This window comes from Microcebus murinus, chromosome 15 (genome assembly GCF_040939455.1).
Source record: "Microcebus murinus isolate Inina chromosome 15, M.murinus_Inina_mat1.0, whole genome shotgun sequence".
Classification (NCBI taxonomy): domain Eukaryota; kingdom Metazoa; phylum Chordata; class Mammalia; order Primates; family Cheirogaleidae; genus Microcebus; species Microcebus murinus.
In genome coordinates this window covers 5774762-5787271 of record NC_134118.1, presented here as the reverse complement: position 1 = coordinate 5787271, position 12510 = coordinate 5774762, and the positions used below count along the sequence as shown (strand labels likewise).

Genomic DNA, 12510 nt, shown 5'->3' with positions numbered 1-12510 from the left:
GGGTGAACATATTTTACACATGGGACAGAAGTCAATATTTGTGGTCAGAAGGCAGACTGTGATAGGCTGAAAATTGCCCCTCAATACTAACCAAAGATATCTGTGTCCTGATCCCTGTAACCGGTAAATATGTTACCTTTTATATTTCCTTTTGTGTAAGAGTACTAAATTTTACACCTGCAGGCACAGGGCAAGGACCAGAACCCAGATAGCTTAATCAAGTGTGTTTCCAACTGCTCCCAGGTCCCGATTCTTACCAGGGAAACCCAGACCAAATGATAAGGAAATGAAAATGAGCCAGGTGGGGTCATTACTATCACTCCTTAAATTTTCCTCACCCTTTCACCCACCCAGAGAGGGGACACGGACTCAGCCATAGGATTTGTCAACTTGGGGCATGCACCTCTGCCTTCACATGCAGTCTGCAGCGCCTCCCCTGTATTAAAGTATTAAAGAACACTTTTAAAAAAGTATTTTGAGATTAAGAAATTATCCTGGATTATCCAGTTAGGCTTGATATAATCATGAGAGTCCTTATAATAAGAGGAGGGCAAAAGGCCAGACAGAAGGCAAGCAAAAAGTAAAAGAGAAAGCAACGAGAGAGAGAGAGAGAGAGAGAGAGAGAGAGAGAGAGAGAATGAATGACTGAGACTTATGATGCTGGGATATGAGCCAAGGCCTGAGGGCAGCCGCTAGAAGCTAGCATAGGCAAGGAAATGCTTCTTCCCTAGACCTTCAGAAGGACCAGCCTTGCTGATACTTTGACTTTAGTCCAGTCAGACTGATTTTGGATTTTTGACCTCTAGAACTGTAAAATAATAAATGGTGTTTTAAGGTATTAGGTTTGTGGTAATTTGCTACATAAGCAACAGGAAACTAACCCAGAATAGATACGGTGTAAGTTAATAATTAGGTAATAGTTTGCTAAGATTCATAATTTATTAAATATTTTATAAACATATACTAAATATGGATATACAAATCCTAACTGCCCCATCAGAAGTTCTTAAGTTTCTTACACAAAAACAATCATATAAATTATATTTTAATATACATTGCATAAATTGGCTTTCAAATTGAAGGGAGAAAAGAGGAAGAAAATGACATTTCACTGAAAATGAATTTTGATCTCCAAAAATCTATTCCTGACTATGTCTGTGTCTCATAGGAAAAGACTGCTGTGAGCACACTTAAAACTGAATTTAAGCCACTTAACTGTGGTAGCAACTGTATTATTGTTCATCAGAGAATACTCTGAAAAGGAAGCAAATGGAAATTCTAGAATGGATAAATATGGTATCTAGTATGATTAATCCATTAGATAGGCTTAATGGTTAATGAGACACAACAGAAAAAAACTTAGTAAACCCAAAGAGAAGACAGTAAAAATTACTGAAAATAAAGCACACAGAAAAAAAAATCAATCAATAATAAAAAACAAAACAAAACAAAACCTAAGCATCAGAGTTCTATAGCACAGGACTAAATAGTCTAACATGTACGCAATTGCAGTCTGAAAAATGAATGGAGTAGAATTGTTGGAAGAGATATTAGGTGAGAATTTTCCAAATGCTTGAAAGACATTAATCCAACAGAAAATCAGCAGGACAAGACAGAATATCATATATAGGTCAACTGCTGAAAACCAGAGTAAAAGAGATAAAGGTAATGAAACGACATGTTTAAACTGATGAAAGAAAAAAGAAAAAGCACCTGGCAACCTATACTCCTATATGCATGGAAAATATTTGTAAGAAAAATAAAGGTGAAACAAAGGCATTTCAGACAAACAAAAGCTAAGAAAATTCATCCTGCACCATAACAAAAGAAAGTTCTTCAGACTCAAGGGACATGATCACAGAGAAAAACCAAGATCTGCAAAAAGAAATGATGGTCAGTGAGGTAAATATCAAATGAAATATGAAATGATATAGTTTTAATTTCTTTAAAAGATAACTGATTAAGGCAAATATATCAATATATTTTGGGATTATAATATATGGGGAACTAAAATATGACAATAATACAAAAAAAACCAGGAGGGATAACAGAATTACACTGTTATAAGGTTGCCAAATATTTCACAAAGTTGTATAATATTTATTCATGATAAAGTATAATGAATTATGTATATGTAATCTAGAGTAACCACTTAAAAATCATATAAAGTGGTAAAACTAAACAGCAATGCTGGAAATAAAATACAACACAAAACAAAAATAAAAAAAACAAATCTCAATTTCTACACAAAGGAACAAAAAAATACAGAATAATTGAAGAAAATGGGGAAAAAAATAAAATGATAATAGAGTTAAGCCCAAGAATATAAGCAATTATATTAAACGTAAGTATGCTCAATTGTCCAATTAGAAGACAGATACTTTTAAATCTGAGTTAAAAAAAGACCCAACTGTATACGGTTTGTAAGAGACATGCTATTAATATAAAGACACAGAATGAAAGCAAAATGATACACGTTGCAAATATTAATCATAAGAAAGCCAGTGTCTATATTGGTATCAAAAAAAGTAAACATTAAGAGACAAGTATCATCAATGACAAAGACAGATATTTCATAATGATATTAACAGAGCCCGAAGTTGGTTCTCTGCTTACACTAATAAGAATGACAAATCTCTTTTCTCTTGCAGACAATTTCTGAAGGTTTACGGACCCCTGTGTGTTTATGGACTTCCATTTAAGAATTTCTTTTCAAATTCACATTATCTTAAAAATTCAACAGTTTTCTTTTCAAGTACACGATTCTCTCAATCCTTGATAACTTTTATTATTATTTACTTAAATCTTGCAAGTCATTTTACCTGAAACTTCACCTTCTGATTAATGTCAGACACACGGAACTGCTTCAAGAAGCGCTCGTCCTCACTCCAGAAGAGGCGGATGTCAGGAATGTCGTAGAGGATCATGGCCAGCCTTTCTAATCCTAAACCGAAAGCCCAACCAATTCGGTCTTGAGCACCAGCTATAATTAGGAGATAAAACAAAACAAAACAATTGTGTAAAAAAGTATGAAGATGAGACCAGCACATGCCACGCCCTGACAGTTATCAGTGACGTTGATTAGATGCCCACCAGGCGCAAAGCAGTGGGGAGCTGCTACAAACCCTTGCAAGAGGCTGCCCAATCTTACATGTTCCTTCCTCCTGACACTCCTGACTTCCCTCAGGGAAGCACTCTGAAGTCATACAGTCTTTCATTTCTGATTAAATTCCAGGCTTTCTTAAGCCCTGGTTCCCATCTCTATGAGTTATGATTTTTCTGTAATCTTTGCTTGTCCTGATTCAAACACTTAGCCTACTATGTGCAGATTACAGAGGGGAAAGAAAAGATAGTCTCTGTCCCTAATTGGCTTACTACATCAGGAGATATGTTCAAAACATGCCATAGTGGACTGTTAACATTCTGGAAGTGTGTGGCAGGCCTTTAAGAACCTCAGCTTTATTAAAACACCATAATGCTGCTGCTTAATAAGAGCTACCTCAACAATGTGTGGAGAGCACGCAAGCCAGGGTGAAATGCATATCATGTACCATTTATTCCAAAGGGATGGTGTCCTGTTCAGATTATGTCAACACCATGAATTCTAAGGGTTTATTTTATATATACATGAGGTGTAAGCGAGGAGATACAAACTTCAGAACAGACAAAGGCAAGCAAACAAGTCATACTGCTGGAAAACTTATGAAATGAGCTTGTGAAAGAAACATAATTCCAACTGGACACCAAAGTATGAGCAGGATACCATGGCAGGCTGGGACGGCCCCCAAGATACTCACCCCTGGCACCACCCGCCCCCGTTAAATGTGGGTGGGACCTGTGAGTAGGATGAGACTTCACACCTGTGATAGCTTTACTTTATATACGACTCCACTCTGGCAGACTGAAGAAAGGTTCCCTTGGCGGGTTGTGAGGAGTGGACCGCCAAGTCGGAAGGGCCCCGTGGCTCAGCCCTCAGGAAGGCATAAAGGAGCTGAGAGAGGCCCCAGCAGCCAGCGAGAAAACGGGAACCTCCCTTCTACAACTGGAGGAGTCCTTCAAACAACCTGAATGAGCCGAGAAGCAGACCCGGCTCCAGCCTTGCCAACAACTTGATGTCACCCTGGTAAGATCTTGAGCAGAGGACCCTGTCAATACTTTCCTGGACTCCTGCTGTAAGGACATAATTGTGATATAAAAGGTTTGTGTTGTTTTAGGAGACTGAGTGTGAGGTGATTCGTTACCCAGGTTGGGAAGAGGGGGAAAGGACACCAATCCAAATCCACAATGTGGAGAAAGATGATAGGGAATTCCAGAATGAGGGAATCTCTTCGATAGCAAAGGGACAGGGTATAGCACAGGCATCTGGAGACACAGATGGGGTTCCTCTCAAGCCATGTCTAACATCTTGTCCTTGTTTTTATTTTGCACATAATGTCTTTCTAAAGAACTTATAATTGTTTCACAGATCTCATTCACTCTGTTGAACCCTCATGGAGCCACAAGATTAGATGCTCAAGATCCAGGAGGAAAAAGACTTCATTGTAAGTTAAATACTAGCACCTTTAGTCATCACTTGTCATCAAGGCAATCATAAAGATGATTGGAGACACAGGCATTCGGCAATAAGCTACAGAAAGATTGAGAGGCACTGGTATTTGATGAAGTACACTTTAAAAAAATTTCCACTACATCACAGGCTGACAATTTGTCACATATAAAATTATACAGATGACAATCTGCTCAATAACAGAATGCACATTCCTTTCAAGTGTACATGGGCCATTCATCACCATATTCTGGAATACAAAACAAATTTCAAATATTTAAAATGATTGAAAATGTAAAAAGAATATCCTATGCCCAAAATGCAAATAAATCAGAAATTAATCGTAGAAAAATATCTGAAAAATCTCTCAAATATTGGGAAGTTTAGTAATGTACTTCTAAATAGTCCATAAGTCAAAGAAGTGATGACAAGGGAAATTAGAAAATACATGAAAATGAATAAAAATTAAGATATGACCCATGAAAACTGGAACTCATAAGTTACTGGGTGGGAATGCAAAATGATCAAGCCACTTTGAAAGACAGTTTGGTAGTTTCTTACAATAAACCAATGGTTCTCAAGTACCGGAAATTTTAGTCAACAAGGTAGACACTTACCAAGGCCTGGAGACATTTTTGGTTGTCAAAATGGGGAGTAGGAATATCCTGACATTCAGTGGGCAGAAGCCAAGGATGCTGCTAAACATCCCATAATCGACAGGACAGTCCCCCACCGCAAAGAATTATCCAAACCAAAACATCAGCAGAGAAACTCTGAGTTAAACATACACTTAGCATATGACATAGCAATTCATTCCCAGGTATTCACCTAAGATATGGAAACATATGTACATTGAAAGTCCAATGCACAATGTTCATAACAGCTTTATTCAGAACAGGCCCAGACCAGAGACAACCCAAATGTCCATCAACTAGTTAATGGAAAAATTGTGGTACATCCATACAGTAATAAAAACTTATTTCCAGTAAGAATGGCCTTTATCAAAATGTCCCAAAACAATGTTGGCGAGGATGTGGAGAGATAGGAACACTCCTACACTGCTGGTGGGACCGAAAACTAGTTCAACCTCTATGGAAAGCAATATGGAGATACCTTAAAGCGATACAAGTAGATCCACCATTTGATCCAGCAACCCCACTACTGGGCATCTACCCAAAAGATCAAATGACACTCTATGAAAAAGACACCTGCACTCGAATGTTTAGAGCAGCACAATTCATAATTGCAAAGCTGTGGAAACAACCCAAGTGCCCATCAATTCATGCGTGGATTAATAAAATGTGGTATATGTATACCATGGAGTACTATTCAGCTCTAAGAAACAACAGCGATATAGCACATCTTGTATTTTCCTGGATAGAGCTGGAACCCATACTACTAAATGAAGTATCCCAAGAATGGAAAAACAAGCACCACATATACTCACCAGCAAACTGATATTGACTGAGCAGCACCTAAGTGGACACATAGGAACTACATTAATTGGGTACTGGAGTGGGTGGGAGGAGGGAGGGGGGGCGGGTACATACATACACTCACACAATGAGTGAGATGTGTACCGTCTGGGGGATGGTCACGCTTGAAGCTCAGACTTGTGGGGGGCAAAGGCATTATTCGAAACCTTAAAATTTGTACCCCCATAATATGCTAAAATAAAAAAATAAAAAATAAATAAATTATATATACAACAAAATAAATGAATCTCAAAAGCATTAGGCTTAGCAAAAGGAAATAGTCACCAAAGACTATCTACAACAAAATTCCATTTATATGACATTCTAGAAAAAGTGACATTACAGATAACAGATCAGTGGCTGGCTATGGTAGGATATGAGGGAACTTTCTGGGTCAATGGAAAGTTTCTATATCTTGATTATGTGGTGGTTATATGACTTTAAAACTCATTTAACTATGTTTTAAAAATATGAATTTTCTGTGTATAAATACTACCTCAATAACCTGACTTTTAAAAAAATCCTACACTTGGATGACTTGCAATCAAGTCAAATTGCTGTATGTTTCTAGACACTTACTCCCAAGCTTCCATGGTTATCTCATTATGAATTGGAAACAAATAGTTTGTGGACCAGCACCACTCCAAGGCATCAATGATCTGAATGATGTAGAATATACTTATAATTTTTTTAAGCCCTCCAAATTAAGAAGTTCAATAGCAAACTCTTATGCACTGTAAGAATCTATCTGTGGAACCCTAACAATCCGCAGACCGCAGCCTGAGCATCATGATGCTGGGGAATGAAATATAACCCCCTACCAACAGCACTGGCGCCTGGCCCGCCACGCCAGATTATTGACAGGCCTCTAAACATCCTACGTCCTTGTCATGATACAGCATGTTTTTCTTAAACTTGTCCCTCTTCCTAACATGAACACCCGCCATCTTCTAAAGATTGGCTGAAATATTCTGACTGAGGGATTCTCCCTGACTCTCAAGGATGATTCAGTTTGCCGCCTTCTCTCCTCTCACCAACATCCTGAACGTAACTTTCATTAGCAACTACCACATTTATAAGTCTTTCTCCACATCCAAAGCTGAGAGTTCTGAGACAACAATCCCAACACAATGTTCTATACGTTACTAATTACTAATAAATGGTTTTTAGACATACACCTGCACTAATGAAACAAATGAGCACTTTCCATGTGGTAGATTATTTGAGTCATTGTCACAGTACAAAGCTGAGGATCACAAGGAGAATGAGTGAAATTCTCTGAAGAAAACATAAAAAAGAGCCAGAGTTCTTAAATGCAAAATTTGCACAATGTTTACAATTAGGGTTGGGAAGATAAAGGAGTAGGGAAGGAGAGAAAAAAGGATATAGATAAATGCTTAATTCATTGCTTGCTGGACATCTAATAACAATTTCACAGACAGGAAATGTAAAGAATCACAAAATGCTTACAAGTAACAAAATTAAAAGAAATAAATACCATTTAAAAAGTGAATCTACACACTATGAAATTTGTCAGAATAGAAATATCACAAACAATAAGAAATAAAGGTATGAGTCCAAAATAAAATCATTGTAAAGTTATGGCAAAATAGTGAAATTCCCCATTTACTGCCTTCTTCAAAGCTGAGCCAGGTTGCTGCAGAGCACGGCAGGCTTCTAGGAGCCAGACCCAAGCACGGTCATGGGGTACAGTCCAGAAACATGGCTCAGGAAAAGGCTAAGGGACGTCCCAGAAAAGGGAGCCACAGGTTGCCACTGCGATGGCAGTCTAGGCTCAGCTGTGATATGTCCCCAAATCAAGGAAGACCTGCTTAGCAACCTGATGTGACCCGACTGCTGAATGAAACAGATTAAGAACAAGCAGATAGAGCGTTGCCAGCCAGAAACCACGTTCTCAAGAGACAGCAGGGGGCGTCTGGCCCCCTGTGCGAGGAGATGAAGCCCACACTAGGAGTAACGCTGAGGACAGGTGTTCAGCTTCTTGCATTGGAAATAGCCACAATGGATAGTTGATTCTGCCATTTGATTATTGCCACAAAGCTTAACATTAGTCTAAAATTAAAGTCTTATTCAGATTGGCTAATATCTAACAATTACATTCAAAAGATCAAAATAGTCAGTTACCTTCACATACAATTTCCATCTACTTTTCTCAGAAGGCTCACTAGAAAGCTCCACTGCTGAAAGTCAGATGCTCTAGAGATGTTTTATTGGAAATGTGCACTGGCCTAAGTGGATGCCTGGCAGGGCTATGCTGAAATGTTCATCGTGCTGGGGATGCATGACTCAGGGGCCTTGGTCCCATGAGGCTGTCGATGGAGACAGGCAGACCCCCTTCTGGCTCTACCTGAGAGGACCCAGTGTTAAGGTGAACGATGGGTTATTCCATCAGGCACCTAAAATCCCAACCACTGTGTGTCAAAGCTTCTGGACTAGAACTTCACTGGGAACAGAGAACAACCAGACTCCAGCTTTCTGCCGCTGCCTACAACATTTGACTCTCACAGTCATTCTGATCAAAAAGTTTGCAATCAATTTTATGGAGGGTTCCAAGAAAGGATACGGTATCCATTTGCTGAGTATGAAATTTTACCTTTAAAACACTTCATTTTGGTCCCATCTAGATTTGCTTCTTCTGAATTGCACCCCTGCATTGTGTCATTGGCCCATTACATTGTTAAAACAATGCCAGAAACTCCTGTAAAGGATGTTGGTCACTCTGTCATATGGCCTTCCACAGGAAGCTTCAGGAAAAAAGTTGATTTCAGATTTAAGAAAATGCCTCTGGGTCTTAGGAACAGAAAAGATTGCCTTTTCCTGAACAACTGGATTGTTTTTAATTTTAAGGATGTGTTACATAATTGATCATAATTCATTTTTTACTTTGGCCCCATGAAAGCTTAGAGCCAAACCTGTAGGTCACCTCTATAACTACATAAGTGTTTGGGGTACATTTATTGGTGTGACTCTTACCCCAGTTTTATTTTCTTATCTGTATCTCCCTTTTTCCCCGATTATCTCAACTATTTATTTTATCCTCTTGTATGTACTTTTATAAGGCACTTCAAGTTCTTTATGGAAGAAAGTGAGCCATAAATAAATAGACACTTAGATATTGTCAGCCAAGGTAGGTATAATTTCCAGGTCTTTGGCACTCCTCAGCTGTAATTTGTTGCCAGGTGCTCAAGGGCTGACAGATCTTAAAGGCAGTATTTTTCCCCCTCATTCCCAAACTAGAGGGTTCCAGTAAACTAGAATTACCAAAGCAGAGAACTGACTGCAGAGGAACATCTTCAATTAAACAGGTTATTCAGGATGGGAAGCAGTTAGGTATTTTGATTAATGTAATCCTATACATGATTGAGTGCAGGGAAAATTTTTATATCTATTGTTTTTGCTGAAAATGTTTCTAAGGTGGCCAGTTACATATAGAAGCAAAAGAATGTAAGAGAAGAGTCCAGAAATGGGAAAGTTAAAAAAACAGGAGGAGGAAGTGAAGGAGAGGGAGGAGGAGGAGGAGGAGGAGGAGGAAGAGAATGCAATAGAAAAGAGGATAGTGAGAAGTCGTCAGTGTAAAAGGGGAGATACCGAACCTAAAAGATTCTAATCCCATGGGGTAGTCCTTCTAAGCAGCAGCTGGCTCTCCAGGCTCTGCCTCTGCAGCTGCAGAGAAAGAAGCACTTGCAAGGGAGAGCCCCAAGCACAAAGGATCTACACACAGCCTCTTGTCTGCACCTCCAAAGTGAAGACTCTGCAGGCAAGGGACATCTCCAAAGGGATCATGGCGACACTGGGGGTAGGGTCTGGAGTGGGGAGCAGGAGGCAGGGAGCAAAGAGCACTGCGGAAAGACTAGAAATGAATGCCACTGCTCAATGCTGTAGGACATCTGCTTCAAAGGCGTAGGACATCTGTGCTGTCTGTAGAAGGCACTGGGGATGGGATGGTGATACTTCTCAAGCATCCATCCCCAAAGTCCTTAGTCCTGCATAGTGTCATGCAGGAAAGTACACATCACCAACCTGAGAAAGGGTTAAGAATGGCCAGGGGTTGAATATGAAACTGGGGTCTATACACAAGCAGCCAAGTACTTGAAGTCATACCAAGGCAGGTGCAGCCTACAGGTCTTTATGTCCAGGTATACAATGATTTTCAGTCACAGGAAAAAAGGGTACATTATACTATTACACTATGTCAGTCAGTGCTAGAAGGTGAGTAATTTTGGGAAAAAAATTAAATTTCAAACAATGTCATCCATTTGAGTGATTATCCTTCAACTTCTAAGAAAATCAGCTTTTCAGACTAACCCTTTCTGAAGGTATAGATAACTTGGAAAGCAAGTGGTGCTTACATGAGTCAGACCTAATTGTCTATTCAGCGAAGTTCCTACAGTGAGAAGATCATGTCCATTCTTTCCCAAGAAACTTGGAAGGACATTTACTCTTTCATCTGTAATTCCTGATCAATGACCTATTTAACCTTTTGAAGACTGAGTAAAATCCTTGCTTCAGAACACAATTTACACTAGGTTACAAGCAGAAGCCCAAACACAACAATTTTTCAGAGATGAAATATAATATTTGATTTGGTTTTTGCTGTGCTTGGTGCTATGAATGAAGAGGTAAAGGTGTCAGAGTATCAATATAGTCATGTTCTGTTTTCTTGGCCTCCTTATATAGTTCTGCCTTCTTAACCCTCACAGTGCTAATAAATGCCAGAGTGTGCTCTTGGATCACTTATTTAAAATAAGAAAAGAAATTCCCAGCAGACACTCATATTTTTTCAGAAATTATAATGTAAGGATGAAGAAAGATGAACTAAATGAAAGATAATAGAGTTTTAAAGTAAAATTAATTTCAGAGGGGCTCACTACAAGAAAACCACAAACCTAAGAAGATTGGGGCTTTAAAAAAGAAAAAAAGAAAACCACAGACCAATATCCATTATGAACATAGATGTAAAAATCCTCAACAAATGACTAGAAAACCAGATTCAGCAGCATATTAAAAGAATTATATGCCATGATCAAATGGGATTTATCACACGAATGCAGGCAAAGATGGTTCAAAATATAAAAATCAATCAATGTAATATACCACGTTAATAGCATAAAGGAAAAAAAAAAACCCATGATGATCTCAATTGATGCATCTGACAAAATGCAATACCCTTCCATGATAAAAATACTCTATAAATTAGGAGTACATGAGAACTTCCTCAACAAAATAAAGACTGCATATGAAAAATCCACAGTGAATATCATACTCAATGGAGAAAAGTTGAAAGCTTTTCACCTAAGATCAGGAACAAGACAAGAATGCTCACCATCACCACTTCTATGCAATATAGTATTAAAAGTTCTAACCAGAGAAATTAGGCAAAAATAAATGAATAAATAAATAAAAGACATCCCAATTGGAAAAGAAGGAGTAAAATTATCTCTATTTGGAGATGACATGATTTTATATGCAGAAAACACTAAAGAATACACACATGAAAAAAAAAGTGTTTGAATAGACAAATTCAGTAAAGTTGCATAATACAAAGTCAACACACAAAAATCTGTTGCATTTCTATACATTAAAAATGAACAATCTGAAAAGGAAATTAAGAAAACAATTCCATTTACAAAAGCTTCAAAAAGAATAAAGTACTTAAGAATAAATGTAACTAAGGATGCGAAAGACTTGTACACAGAGAACTATAAAATGTTACTGACAGAAATTAAAGAAAACACTAATAAATTGAAAGATATACTATGTTCATGGATTGGAAGACAATGTTAAGATGACAATACTATTTAAAGAAATATATCCCTTCAATAGAATCCCTATCAAAATATGCCAATGGAGTATTTTGAAGAAATGGAAAAATCCATCCTAAAATCTATATGTACTTTTAAGGGAATAGCTAAAACAACATTGAAAATGAAAAACAAAGTTGAAGGACTCACATTTACCAATTTCAAAACTTATTACAAAGCCACAGTAACAAAAAGTGTGGCACTAACATAAGGATCGATATGTAGACCAATGGAACAGAATAGAGATCCCAGAAATAAATCCTCCCATTAATGGTCAATCGATTTTTGACAAAAGTACCAAGACCAGTCAATGGAGAAAAACAGTCTCTTGAACAAATGCTGCTAGGAATACTGGATGTCCAACATGCAAAAGAATAAAGTTGAACCCTTACCTTATACTATATATAAAAATTAATTCAAGTTAGATAAAGATGTAAATTTAAGAGCTAAAACTATAACATTCTTAGAAGAAAACACAGAAAATATTCATAAGACACCAAATGTACAGATGACAAAGAAAAAAACAGATAAATTGGACTTAATCAAAATTAAAAATTTGTGTATATCAAAAACCACTATTAAGAGAGGGAAAAGATAATCCACAGATTGGATGAAAAGATTAGTAAATCATATATTTGATAAGGGTTTACTATCCAAGATATATAAA

At 37.7% G+C, this 12510-nt stretch overlaps 1 protein-coding gene across 9 annotated transcripts in view; it reads right to left on the bottom strand.

The window, feature by feature from the left end:
- FARS2 (phenylalanyl-tRNA synthetase 2, mitochondrial) overlaps positions 1-12510 on the bottom strand; it is a 520217-nt gene that overhangs the window by 212964 nt on the left and 294743 nt on the right. For all 9 annotated transcript variants that reach the window (XM_076010445.1, XM_076010446.1, XM_076010448.1 and 6 more), the window contains one exon: positions 2823-2983. In XM_076010445.1, the coding sequence (XP_075866560.1) occupies positions 2823-2983 (161 nt within the window). The remainder of the gene's footprint in view (positions 1-2822; positions 2984-12510) is intronic.